At 34.3% G+C, this 14,570-nt stretch overlaps 1 protein-coding gene across 1 annotated transcript in view; it reads right to left on the bottom strand.

Moving 5' to 3' along the window:
* Positions 1-14,570, bottom strand: part of rps6ka2 (ribosomal protein S6 kinase, polypeptide 2) — a 62,217-nt gene that overhangs the window by 9,550 nt on the left and 38,097 nt on the right. The window contains exons 11-13 of the mRNA XM_051126304.1: positions 7,941-8,005; positions 7,083-7,185; positions 6,583-6,713 (exon numbers count right to left, since the gene is read on the bottom strand). Of these exons, the coding sequence (XP_050982261.1) occupies positions 6,583-6,713; positions 7,083-7,185; positions 7,941-8,005 (299 nt within the window). The remainder of the gene's footprint in view (positions 1-6,582; positions 6,714-7,082; positions 7,186-7,940; positions 8,006-14,570) is intronic.

Raw genomic sequence — 14,570 nt, 5'->3', positions numbered from 1 at the left:
ACACAAATGACTCTGTGATTCAAACTAGTTTAAAGCTGTGTGCAACGAGACAGTCAGAAGACTTTTCAATATACACATCGCCATCATTTACCATGGATTTGCTGTAGTTTACCTTACTTAGATATAATTAGTTATCTTTACTTAGTTACTATACTTACTAGGTTTTATGAAGTTACAGCTACTTTCAAAGCAAATAAAACACTTTACTTACTGCTTTGAGTGATGTTTACTTAAAATAGTCAAGTATCTACAAAGAAAACAATGACATTAATAAACCAGAGAGATGCAACAGTGTACTAATATGTACAATTTTTAGTAGACTTTTCACTCATATCTTTGTTTGACTACTTGCATTCACTCATTTCCCAAAGTCATCTTGAATGTAGATTTTTTTAATACAACTGAAATATTTGTGAGATTGATTTTCCTGAAAAGTTTATTTTATTTTTTTTTAATACTCACCCCATTGTAGTGAATAGTGTTACTTTTGGTTGGGCACTTGGAACTTTGTTTTTATTGCTATAGCTTTCTTTCTATTGATGTAACAATACAACATGAAATGAGAATTATTTGATTTCAAGGAATGAAAAATAATGAATAGGTTGCTTTTAGAAGGTGACCCATATTCTAATTAAATCATTAGGTTGTGTATTTTTCATGTTGATTAATGATCTTTTACAATTTCACTATTTTTTTTTATAAACACCTTTTAAGCTTTTAACTGGGTTGATACAATCTTTCAATACTGGGGTTATGTGCATGAGTCACACACAGACTTCAACATTCAGCATGTGAATCACAACAATGGTAACAACTCAATTTTATTTATTTTTTATTAACTGCATCAATAACCATTTTATTCGCTTTTTTTTGTTTGTTTTTTGTTGTGCTACTACTGACACAAGACAGCAAATGAAATTGGCAAATACAAACAACAACAGTAAAGCAAAGCAAAGCAATTGCATAATTTCAAGAGTAAGAGTAAACCTAAAGTAAAGAATCAAGTAACCCCAACAATTCTTTGTTAGTTACTACAACTCTTGTATAAGTAAACTATACTAAATAAGCATTTGTCAGTACAACATACTATTCCTATTTCACTTTACTTAGTTTTTTAAGGCAATCGGTTTCCACACTTTTTCTAAGTAAAGTCAACTAATTACATTTTACACTGTAGTAACACTCACTACACCATGGTATTGTGGCAGCAATGTGGGATATTTGGGATATTTATTACAGGAGTAATGGTATATAATTATAGTATGTATGTATTTGTGATTAAGCTATAGCATGTGTACATTTATACTGAATGTTTTTAGACTACCGTTTTTCATACAAATAGGCTACCTATAAAGCCATGTAGTTATATTTTTACCATTGCATTGAGGTACTATTATGTGTGGCTTTAACTGTGTTTATCATGATTTAAAATGTACGCATGATACTATGGGAGACCAATGCTTAATTTAAAAAAAAAAAAAAAAAAAAAATACATAAATAAATGAAAACTGTGTCAGAATAAATTTAGCCATATAAAACTTTTTTTTACAGATGTTACTGATTGATAATAAACAAAAATTTACCTCTGCATCCTCAAGCTACTATCAAATGTGCATTTCTAAGACACAAAAAAGTTATATTATTATTATTACTATTATTATTATTATTATTATTATTATTATCATCAGACAACCCAAACCTGTTTCTTGATTTGAAACAATGTAACTCATTAGAACACGCAGAAATTAATTTTTCTATTTAGATATTTATTTTCTTAAGGAAAATGAATGGTCTGGTTTCTACAACTTTCACTTTGGAGCAAAAATCTGACTTTAAACTTGAAAGAAATAAATATTTGACATTTATCGTGATAATTATCGATATCGACTGATATGAAAAAAAAAATATTGTGTTATTTTTTTGCCCATATCGCCCAGCCCTACCTGAAATGACCTCTTATTTTTCAAACAAACAAACCAAAAGTTTGCAATTGCATTTTTTAGAAAAAAAATGTAAATGTACAGAATAATAAAAAAAATACAAAAGATTAAAAAAAAGTGCAAAATCCCCATTGACCTTGTTAGTTTGTTCAGCATTGCATCACTATAATTTGCATACTAAACAGTGTTTGGTCCATTTCTTCTTGCATCCATTTAACGGTGAATAGTCACCTTCACACTGCGAACACACATATTCATGCATAGCTGACAAACAAGAACCGACAACAAAAAGGTGACTCTGACGCCACATTTCATTTACATAGAACTACTCACCATTGTGGTCACGGGTCTGGATCTTTTTTTTTTTTTTTTAAAGTACATAATAAATAATTAAATCAAGATAGGTATTAATAATTACAGAAGCCAAGCATGAACTGGAGCATGATGCTTCAGTTCTAACAATCACAATGTGAAATGTCAAATATAAATAAGTAGCTAACATTTAATATTTGACAACTGTGTTATGATAAAATGTTAAATGCACAACAGTAATATCCAGTTATGCAAACCACTCAACCAGATCACTTTTCAGCACATTAGGCATAAGATTTAAAAAGATTTTGTGCATACTGTGAATTTATTTACATTTTAACTTTATTAAAATTTCCAAATAGTCTTTCAGTAGTAACTACATTCGCTTAGCAGAATCAAATTTATTTATTTATTTATTTATTTATTTTCCAGGGGGAAAGGAATTATGCCCAGTAGCAAGCTCAGTTTTTAGACCTCAGTACTTCTAAAACCCCTGTTACGCCACGCATAAAACCAAAACCTAAAACCTAAACTTCCCTAAAACTTTAACACCATTCTTTTGCTGCCTTGCAAGCAGCTTTTTTTCTTCAGGAAATACAAATCAAGTCGTCAGTTCTTTGTTACAGTGCATGGAGATACATTTATATTTATCGACCTAAAGTGAAACAGACATATACGCCAAAGATGCAAATAACCGACAGCATCTTCAGGTAAATGAAACGCCTCGTGAAAACAAAAGCAATTCACGGCACAGGTTTAGAAATTCTCCACAAATAGCTGCACTCATGCATGTTCATGAGCGCTATCAGAGTAAGTTAATATCGTATGCTCGGCAGATGCCACATCAGATCAGAATGATCTAGACAACGGCACCACAGAGCAGATATCTGCTTGTGTGCCAGTGTGCTCCCGCCAATCAATACATCTCATTCCGGTCACTGCCACCACAGCTCAGACACTTCAATAAGGCTGTTCTTCAGGTATGAACCATCTGGCAGAATTAGTTCAGCTTATGTAATGCGGGTCTCTTTTTTCCTTCTCTTTCTTCTTGTTTTGTGCTGTGCAATGCAACAGTGCTTCCCTGAGGAATAGGTCTGATTTGACTGTGCTTGTACAGCCAAACCAAGGTTAAACGGATACAGAAAACTACCTTGGCTTGGCTGACTGCAATATTTATAATATGTCTGCAACTAGTAAAGCATGCATAAGTGAAATATTGCTTCTTTTTCATCACTTGTATTATCATGACTACTGCGGGCATGCTTGCATCATAGAAGAAAATACATTTGTACATTTTCTGAAGAAATCATAAGTGATGATTGCCAGTGCAAAATTTGCTGTTTTGATGCTTAGGTGGTTGCTAGGGTACTTTTTAGCATTTTACTATGCCCTATTTTGAGTTGATTTTAGCATGTCACTACATGTGCTAACATTTTTTAATGTTTTTTTGCATGCCGCCGTGTGGTTGCTAAAGTATCATGAATGGCTTTTAGTTGGTATACGAGGTATTTTGAACATGGTGCTATGCAGTTGCTAAGGCATTTTGAGTGATTTTTAGTATTTTGAGTGATTAAAATACATGCTACATGTGCTAAGGTATTTTAAAGGGGTCCAATTATGCTCTTTTTCAAAGTCTTTTTTGATTTTGCTTTGGGGGTGTACTAGAACATGCTCTCATGCTTCACATAATTTACATTATTACAATACATTTCACCCCAGCCTGGCAGAAATAGCTCGATTAGTTCCGGGTTTAATGAATGCCTGCCTTCCAAAAAAAGAAAATGTGTTATGATTGGTTAGCTATCCCACTGCGTTGCGAATGGCGAACAACTTAGACGGTGTTTCAGTACTGCCACACCCCTTGTCAAAGCAATTAGCGCAAGCGAGATTAAAAATGAATCTTACGTTTTAAATATGGACATTTTTCTTACAAAAATGCATCGATTCACTACAGAAGACCCCCCGGGAGCCATGTGAGGCACTGTTTATTATTTTATTATTAGACTTTATTAGACTCTGATTGCATTCGTCTGAAAGAAGGAAGTCATATAAACCTAGGATGCATGGAGGGTGAGTAAATAATACGCTACTAACAGTAGTGTTGAGTCCTATCTGCCTGCGAGATCGCTGATACATGATATTATCGTGCTAATTTATTTAATTATTTTACATAATTAGTTTCATTGCCCGAAACCAGCTCCAGCATAAGGCTAAAAGCAGCCTAACATTATCAAAGCACATCATCACTGATCACCCTAGCCTATTCTAGTGCAAGTTGTGACATCATTGCATGCGGAAAACAAATGTTGTAGTCCAAAGGAGCCGCTTGTTGTAGTTCTTGAAAAGAGATTTTTTTAAAAATGAAATATCTCCCTTTGGAGTGGACTTTGAGATTTGCAACTTTGTAGATCTTTTTTATGCCCAAAGATACACACCACACACTGCCTAAAGTTCAAAAAGTGAAAAAGCATAATAGCAACCCTTTAAGTGTTTTTTGCATGTTGCTATGTGGTTGCTGAAGTATTCTGAATGGCTTTTAGATGTTGTATGTTTGCTGTAAGGTATTTTGAGTGTCTTTTAGCATGTTGGTATGCAGCCAGTTATTGAGGTATTTTGACTTTTAGCATTTCACATTGTGGGTATTTTGAGTTGATTTTAACATGTCACTACTTGCACTACAGTATTTTAGGTAACACTTTCAAATACTCTTCTGTCATTAATGAATAATTACACAGGAACAAATGACTAATGCACTCACATTCACTGTTACTAACAATAAATTCTGATTAACAATTCAGTAGGTAATAGTGCTCAGTTGAAAGTGGTAGTTCACTATTAGTTAATCAGTAATTATTTTTTTCATATCTCCCAGAGAACTACTAAGAACTACTATACACAGGTTCATAAATAATGTGAATGATACAAAAAGTATAATTAATTCTAAAGTGAAGATCATGGTAACCCACTAGTAATGACTCAAGTATTACCAAATCTGTCAGAAGGAATTGCTAATTATTTGGATCAATATTATAAGTGAATTAATAATTAGTAATTCCTTTAGAAGGATATAGTAACACTTCAGTCATTACTATCCAAAACCTTGCATATACCTCACAAGCTTACAATGATTTCAGTCATTACTAGTGGGTTACCATGATTAATTATGAACCTGTATTAATTCTTAGCAGTTCTCCGGGAGATATGAAAAAAAATAGTAGTTCCTTATTAGCTAATAGTGAACTACCACTTTCAACTAATTCATTACTTACTGATTTGTTAATCAGAGTTTCTTGTTAGTTAACAGTAGTTACCAGAATGTTAATAGTACATTAGTCATTTGTTTCTGTGTAGCTATTCATTAATGACGGAGCAGTATTCTAAAGTGTTTCTGTATTTTAAGTGTTTTTTGCATGTTGCTATGTGGTTGCATGTTGCTATGTGGTTGTAATGCTTTTTAGTTGTTTTAGGTTTACTAAGGTACTCAGCATCTCACTGTGTGGTTATTGAGGTATTTTGAGTGATTTGTAGCATTTCATTATGCATTGTGCTGTATTTTTGTTAATTTCGGCATGCTGGCATGGTAAGGTGTTTTAAGTGTTTTTAACATGTCGCTATGCAGTTGGAAGGTTTTTTGCATGATTTTTAGCATGTAGTTGTAATATTTTGAGTTGATTTTAGCATGTCGCTATATTTGCTGAGGTATTTTAAGTGTTTTTTGCTAAAACATTTAGTCACTTTATGTTTGCTGTGGTATTTTAAGTGGTGTTAGAATGTCGCTATGCAGTTGCTGAGGTATTTTGTACAAAGGTGCTGTATTTTGAGTTGATTTTAGCATGCCACTATATGTGCTAACATATTTCAAGTGTTTTTTGCATGCCGTTATGTAACTGCTAAAGTGTTTTGAAAGGCTTTTAGTTGTTACACGTTTGTTAAGGTATTTTGAGTGGTTTTTGGCACGTCACTATGCAGTTGGAAGGTATTTTGAGTGACTTTCAGCATTTCGCTACATGCCCTAAGGAATTTTAAGTGTTTTCTTGCATGTTTCTATGACATAATGTGTTTTTTACAGGTCTGTAATACATTAACATACAAAATTGTTAATGTATTTTGAATGATTTTATTTCAGCTATGTTGCTATGTTTTTGCTAATGCATTAAATAATAGCTTTTATTTGCTATATTTTTTGCTACACTATTTTGAGTAGCTTACAACGTTGCTATGCCATCGCATTTAACATAACGCTATACAATTCTGAAGGCACTTTGAGCAGTTTTAAGCATGTTGCTGTGAAGTTGTGTATGTTTGCATGCAACACCATGCAACTTCTCACCTGTACAATGGGGTTTACAGAGTTTGGCTTGGTCTCGACAAGTGGCTGTTCTTGACCCAGGTTAGAGGCCACAAAGCTAAAGCCGCGGAAGAGCTGGTGTGCATTAGCGCTGGGTGGAACACCGGGTGAGTCTGCAGACACACACAGATACAAACATATTTAGAAAGGCAACAAGGACACGGTCTCTCTATGAATGGAAACACACAATTGATCCCATCTGAGCAGTATGAATTGACTGGGTGCACTATGCGGCAGGACCCGAGGGCTCTTGGTAAACAGGTTCTGCAGCTGCAGTTCACTCTAATTTGTTTTTGCACTCTCCCTATGCTTGCTGGGCACAGACCGTTATGTAAGAATAGTTTCCAGCTTGCTGTCTATCACATTGTCTGTGACGCTTGAAAGCAAACAGTTACAATGATTCTTCCAGGCATTATTAAATAATAAAATAGCATATGAGTGTTACGTGAATAATCTGAAAATCAACTGCCAATTTGCGTCACCTGTTGGTGTGCGGGATGTAAACTCAGGGTCAAAATGGAATGTGTCCTCCGGTCGGCCTACTGCTGGTTTGAAAGGAGGCTTGATTTCTCGTCTGTATAATTTCTGTTGACAAAAAAACACACCATTTAAGAAACATACATTGATGCTAAATGTTATACATGCTACAGAATAAATGGATCAAAACATAATAGAGCCTTCTTGTGAATTCTGAGCAGTAATGTTTTATGTCTGAATATTTAAATATGACTTTAATGGATTTCATTAAAAAACAAAAGATTTAAAGGTACACAAAGTATTTCTGAGCAGTACAAAAAAGCACACTGTGCAGAACATTGTATCCCACAATGCAGTGGAATCTGTGTGCCTGACAAATTGATTTCTGCTATTTTAAGTAATTTGTAATGTGATTTTGAAAATCACTATGAATACAAGTGAGCAGTTTTCATTTTTGACATGATGGACAAACATTAATTAAGACATGCAATGCATGTAATGAGGTCAAATTAAAAAAAAATAATAGGGTCATGTGACCACAGTCTCACGTGCTTTATACCTACAAAGCACTGCGCACAAATCACACCAGGTACTAATTAAACAAAATAACAGCAGAGCCTCAACTCAATTTTTTTTTTTTTTTTGGATTGGAATCTCACTTCACATGGCATTTATGGTTTGAAAAAGTCATTAGCAGAATTCAGCCACTTAGGATTTATTAATAAAACACTGTTTACAATGGACTATGCAGAAAACAGTATGCTATGAATAAGGTCACAATATTACACACAAGTTACCAGCCTACATATTCAAGACATTACACAACATTACATAGTTTTAAGCACAAAGTTCTTAGAACTCACATTCCAGTCTATTGTTGCAAAAAATATATGCCGCTTGATTTCTTCCACTCCATCAGGTCCTGCGCCTGCAAAACAACCAGAGGACAAACATTCAGTCAGTTAACAGGTTGCACAGACATCTATATTTTTTATTCTGAAATGCCTCAAAACAACCATCTCCTAAAACCCATCTGTCACAAAAAACTATTTAAAGGATAAGATTCCCATGATACATCGGCCTATCTGTGAGTCAGACAAGTGTTGAAAGCACTCTGCTAAAATCCTCTACAGCTCTGTGTCCCATCCTGCTTTCTGTAGCTAACCTTTTAAACCCCCAACAAACAGGAATCTAAAAGTGCTCTGCTATAGTGCGCAACTAAGTGGTCAAGGTTTGTCTGCTTAGCATAACCCAGTTAGCCCTTGTTAGCAGATGCGGTAACATCTGGCTGCAAAATGCATCACCCACTATTGATGGTGGTCACATATGAGCTCTTTTTAAACATAATTTCTGTTCCCATGGTAACGCTGACTTCTCTGATTGGTGGATACCTCTTCAAGGTTATGGGTAATGTTGATTTAACTAGGAAGTCAGCAGTAACTTATAAGCTTATAAGCAATAACTGAAGCTGAAATGAAGGCTACAGAAGGTGTACTTTATCACTTAAAGAATAAGTTTTTTCAACTAGCTTTGTATTGTTACAATGAGTGCGTTTATAATGTGATTTTGGCAAGACTGGAATCAAACTTTGCCTCATGTAAACACAATACTTCAATTAATTAACAAAAATGTAATTAAGCTCATTATCATAGCAAGCAGAATCATATTAATCTGGCGTATGCCAAATTTATTTGCAACAGGAATGTAAATGCATTAATCGCATTATTACAGCTCTGACTAAAGTGTGCATGTCCTCAGACGTACAAAGAATCTACGCAATGTTCAGACAATTTCATGAATGAACTATGTGACATTATTCTGAAGCAGGTCCAGTTTTACAGGGTGCTAGAGGGTGCTAAGCACCTCCAAACGAAAGCAAGAGCACCTTCAGTTGAGGCTGGAAAAATAGGAAATTGGTATATTAGTGTTTGTGCTCAGGAGAGCTTCAAAGGTTTCTATTTACAATGTTTTTCGAGCATTAAGCAATGTAGCCTATCACAGACATATAGTATCTTCTGATTTCTTAAACACAATGGCCAATCAGAGGCGTTTAAAGGAATATTTCACTTCCAGAACAAAAATTTACAGATAATGTACCCACCCCTTGTCATCCAAGATGTTCATGTTTTTCTTTCTTCAGCTGTAAAGAATTTTTTTTTTTTGCAGAAAACATTGCAGCTTCAAAGGGCTTTAAACGATCCCAGCTAAGGAAGAAGGGTCTTATAGTGGAACGATTGGTTATTTTTTTTTTAATTAGAGTATGATTTATATACTTTTTTAACCTCAAATGCTCGTCTTGTCTAGCTCTGCGTGAAGTCTGTGTATTCTGTTTCAAGACAGTTTGGTATGTCGAAAATGTCGAAAAACTCCCATCTCATCTCCTCCTCCAACTTTAAAATCACCCTACTTCGCGACATCCTACAAAGTGAACATGCAAAGAAGGTCAAATGCCCTTTATAAAAAAAGGTAAAACAGCGAAGTAGAATGATTTTAAAGTTGGAGGAGGAAATGAGATGGGAGTGTTTTGACATACCCTAACTGTCATGAACCGGAAAAAAATTTGTTTAGAAAATAACTGATCGTTTCACTAGATAAGACCCTTCTTCCTCAGCTGGGATCGTTTAGATCCCTTTGAAGCATTTAAACTGCATTTTGGATTTTCAAACTATAGGGGACTATAGAAGTCCATTATATAGATAGATATCCTGAAACATTTTCCTTAAAAAACGTAATTTCTTTACGACTGAAGAAAGAAAGATATGAACATCTTGGATGACAAGGGGGTGAGTACATTATCTGTAAATTTTTGTTCTGGAAGTGAACTCTTTAAGTTCAGATCTCACCGCTCAAAACACCAGAGTTACACAAGCTAGCAAATCCTCTCATTATAACAAAGTGTAGATGGATTCAAATGCACAATTGATTTATTGATTATGACGGACCTTTGTGAGATTGCAATGTTGCAATGTTCCTCATGGCGCCAAATAACCTTCCAATATGTCTGTTTCGCATTTAAAGTAAGTGGACAGTGGCCAGTAACATACCTAAGGCATGTGAGTTCATCATTTGTGTTGTGGGGTAAGCAAATAATGATGGTAAAAATAACCACATTTTTTAACAAATAATCTGAATAATGAAAATTGCATGTAAACCGGAGTGACAAGGTTTTCTAATGTCATGTAAACATTACTGCAAATAAATTCACTCCGATTATTGGAAATAATCACATTGTTGGTGCACATGTAAGGGGCCATTCACACAGAAAGCATTTTTAGATGCAAAAACACGCAGCGCTCAGGAATGGTTTTTAAAAAAGTAGAACGCGAGGGACTCGAGACGAGCTTTTGAGACGTGATGCCATAACGACAATAACGAAAATTATAGAAATAGGCAAACAGCAGAATTCTTTTTTTGTTTTGTTTTGTTTTATGGGGTTTTTTAAGCCTCTGAGTTCTTCTGATTGGTCCACTGCTTTGGAACTGACATTGATGAGCGGCGCTGTGTGTAAAAGTTGAAATTCTTTTAACTGGACATGCCGTCTTAACAATGTGGTGCTCATGTGCAAGATGCTGCAAAAGACACGAGACGTGAGCGCAACGGTCATGCTGGTCTGTCAAGCATGTGTTTACATAGCAAAACAATTAAGTATCGCAGTGGAATGGAAAAACACATTCTGTGTTTGAATGGCCACTAAATGTTTGGGAAAGTTACTTTTAAATGTAACGCATTACGTTACTTTTGCATAACTTTTTCTCATCTGGGCTGGGCTTGCTTGTTTGTTTTTAATATAAAAAAGTTGATAAAAGTTTATTAAAAAAAAAAAAAAAAAAAACTTTCAGGTGTGCTGCCACTCAATAAAAGTAATGTGTTACTTTACTAATTACTTGAAAAAAATGTACTTGTAATGTATTACATTTAAGACTGGTATGTAGTATATGTAAATGTAAATAGACTGCATGTTTTATTAAAAGCCCATCCTGACAATGGTGAATTACCGCTTTAACAGCCTCAGATCTCAATGTATATCTGTCCTAAACGGGATATATATCATCACTAAAAATAATTTTCTCTCTACACAGAATGTATAGGATTTTTCTTTCAGTAAACCTACTGTTGCGCTCTACCGCACAACACTATTCCACCTCATTAACTATTCCATTTTCATTTCACCATCCAAACTATGTTAGTAGTCACACACAAGTGAGTCAGGACCTGGCTGGCTTGTATACAACTAATCTGAGACAGAAGAATATTAAGCCACAGTCAACACAAGGTCTCGATGGCATTTATCTCTGCCTTATAAATTATGGATAAAATGATTCACCCAGCTAAATTCAATCTCGCCTTTGACAAACATTCAGTAGCAGCGTCTGGAAGTCTGACTGCAGTCATTCACACAGGAAATCATCTCTGACTAAAATGAGATTCATGCCCACTGCTGCTGTCGTGAGAACAATGTACAATTGCTTTATACTATGTTCAACTAAAATAGGTATCACTGTGACCATCTGATACATTTATTGTGCGAAGCATTTCATATTGTTTACACTCCTACTGGAATAAACAGCTTAAACCAGTGATTTGCTGGTCTTTGATGGCCCCTGGACAATTTAAATCAGCTCTTCTCATGTGTTATTGTATGTAGCTTTATTTCTAAAAACATTTATGCAGCCCAAAAATGGCTTTAGGTAAGACATAACTAATATAAGAAATATTTTAGCTCATATTCTGTAAGAAATATTTTCTAAATTTGTCTACATTTTTTCTTCCTAAAAACACTAAATGTTCTTAAAAGAATCACCAAGGAACCAAAATACCCAAGTGGAATTAAAATCAGACCCAGAATGAATCAATTCTTTATGATTCCCATCCTTACAGTCACAAAAATACAAAATTTATAAGGTGTTCATTTCAAAGTCAATCAGAGGTCATCATCATTCATCTCAGTTGGACAATAAAAGTAAACACCAAGCCACAATGTAATCTACACTCTTAAAAATAAAGGTGCTTTAAAAGGTTCTTCACAGTGATGCCATAGAACAGGGGTCACCAAACTTGCTCCTGGAGGGCCGGTGTCCCGCAGAGTTTACCTCCAACTTTCCTCAACACACCTGCCTGGAAGTTTCAAGTATACCTAGTAAGACCTTGATTAGCTGGTTCAGGTGTGTTTGATTAGGGTTGGAGCTAAACTCTGCAGGGACCCCGGCCCTCCAGGACGGGGTCTGGTGACCCCTGCCATAGAAGAACCATTTTTGGTTCCACAAAGAACCATTCTGTCAAAGGTTCTTTAAAGAACCATCTCTTTCTTACCTTTTTTTAATCTGAAAAACCTTCTTTCGCCCACAAAGAACCTTTTGTGAAACAGCAAGGTTCTTCAGATGTTAAAGGTTCTTTATGGAACCATTTAGACAACAAAGGTTCTTTGATGGCATCGTAAAACACCTTTATTTTTAAGAGTGTAGATCACTCTAGCAGAGCCTTCTGAGTGCATTAAAGGTCTGAGCTTATTAAAATTCAAGATAACTTTGTGTTTGGCAGACGTTCTGCTTATTAGCAATTATATTATCTGCAGACAAACGCAAAATGACTCCAAGCAGTGAGAGAAAAAGAAAAACAAAAGAAAGTGGAAAATTCTGAGTAAAGAATACAAATAATAAAGAATTCAAATAGTAGGGCTTTCATGGAAAGTCTTTCGGTCTTTGCAAGAATTGTACACGTTTGGTTTTTCATACTAAAGCTTTTGTACACTGTAAAAAATGAATCATGAGGCTTGTAATTTTCATTAAAAAAATTGATGTAATCATTAAAAATAATGTGCATATTTAATTTAAAAAATAGGTTTTCTGTGTTTTTTATAATATATTGCGAACATTTTACTAATAAAATTAAGAAATAAATTTTATCTATTTTTTTAAGGAAATGAGTGCAATTTTTAGGCTTAATTTGAGGAACCATTTAGGCTAAAATTTTGAGGAAAAAAGACTTCATATTTATTTTAAGAGAATTGGTCCAATTATCCGGGTTTGATTGAGTCACCTTCATTTGAATCTCAACAACAGCAGTGATCGGACGGACATTTTGAAGGAACAGACGAACAGTGTAAAGTGTTAAGAGGTAAGTTAAGCCCCGTACTAATTTTTACATTTTATTTTGATTTCTTAAATAAGCTCCTCAGGACGCCGCTTATTCACGCTAGTACAGGAATTGTTTTACACTGATTTTTGAATCTGAACGACAGTGATCATTTCGGCATGTGGAACAGTGACTATGTTGAACCAGGTGTTTTAAAATAAAGGTTTACAATTATGCGATGTGATTTGATGTGAAAATCTGAACTCGAGCTCGTTAGTCATAACTCCTCACATGCACGTGCTAAGGCTAGAATGCACATGCTGATCGCTAAAGCAAAATAATTATGGCCATGCATCGAGCTTCATAGATGGGGCAGTTTCTATGATTATACTTAAACTTTTAAGAGTGTTGATGTGTTTATATATTCGCTTCAAATTGTAAATATGTATTAAATTAGCGTTTAACCATTTCACGCAATATATGCATTTTTTCATTCATACTCGACGTTAGAGGGCGCACTCTTAAAGAAAACAAGTCACAAACGCCATAGAAGCAACACGATGACGTTCCAGGAATTGATATGGACATAACCGTGCTGATATGACTTTATGCATTCTGAAACTAGACGTTTTGACTAGTTGAAGAATACAAACATCTTTGCAAAAATTAAGGCATTATCAGTCTCCACAAAGAATAAGATATATCTATAGCAATGTACATTTTCTCTTTGATTAATCCATTTAAAATTCGACCTGAGTGAAGGTATTTGAACACATTTGAGATTTACTATAATGCAAATTTATTTAAAATTAGTCTTTAACAATATTTAAAAATGTTTAGACTTGTTTAGCAGTATTGAGTTTCTAGGCTTAAACCATTCCAATTTCATGATTTTGGTGATTAAAAATATGTAATAAAAAATATTCCACAAACCTTACATTAAATGTAAACTCTTATAACTACTTTTCCTTATGAATAATAATTTTAACAGCAACTTCTGAGATGACAATGAAGCTTGTGGTGCAAGTAACTACTTAAACTAAATTATGTCAGTGTTTGTGTTAAATTTAAGTTCACTTTAAACTATGCTTAAAAATTTAAAATATACATCTTATTTTATTTGATGCAGTTTTGTCAAGTGAATGATTTTTTTACAAATCTGATTCAGTTTTTTATTTATTTATTTTTTTTTACAGATCATCGTGAGAGTCGTTGAAGCACCATCTTTAAAAGCATTTGAGTTTTCAACGGAAGTGGTATTTTTCTACTACCTTATAGCTACATTTTCAGTTTAAGCATGCTGCATTTAAGAATTTGAAAAGGTAGCTTGAGATCATGTACAAGATGATTTGTACAAGAGGCTGCCAGTCCTTAAAAGGATAATTCATAAGAAAAGTGTTATGGTTTTTGAAATAACACAA

The sequence above is a fragment of the Labeo rohita genome, chromosome 13 (assembly GCF_022985175.1).
Source record: "Labeo rohita strain BAU-BD-2019 chromosome 13, IGBB_LRoh.1.0, whole genome shotgun sequence".
Lineage (NCBI taxonomy): Eukaryota > Metazoa > Chordata > Actinopteri > Cypriniformes > Cyprinidae > Labeo > Labeo rohita.
Note: the sequence above shows the minus strand (reverse complement) of the source record. Positions and strands in the feature narration are given on the sequence as shown.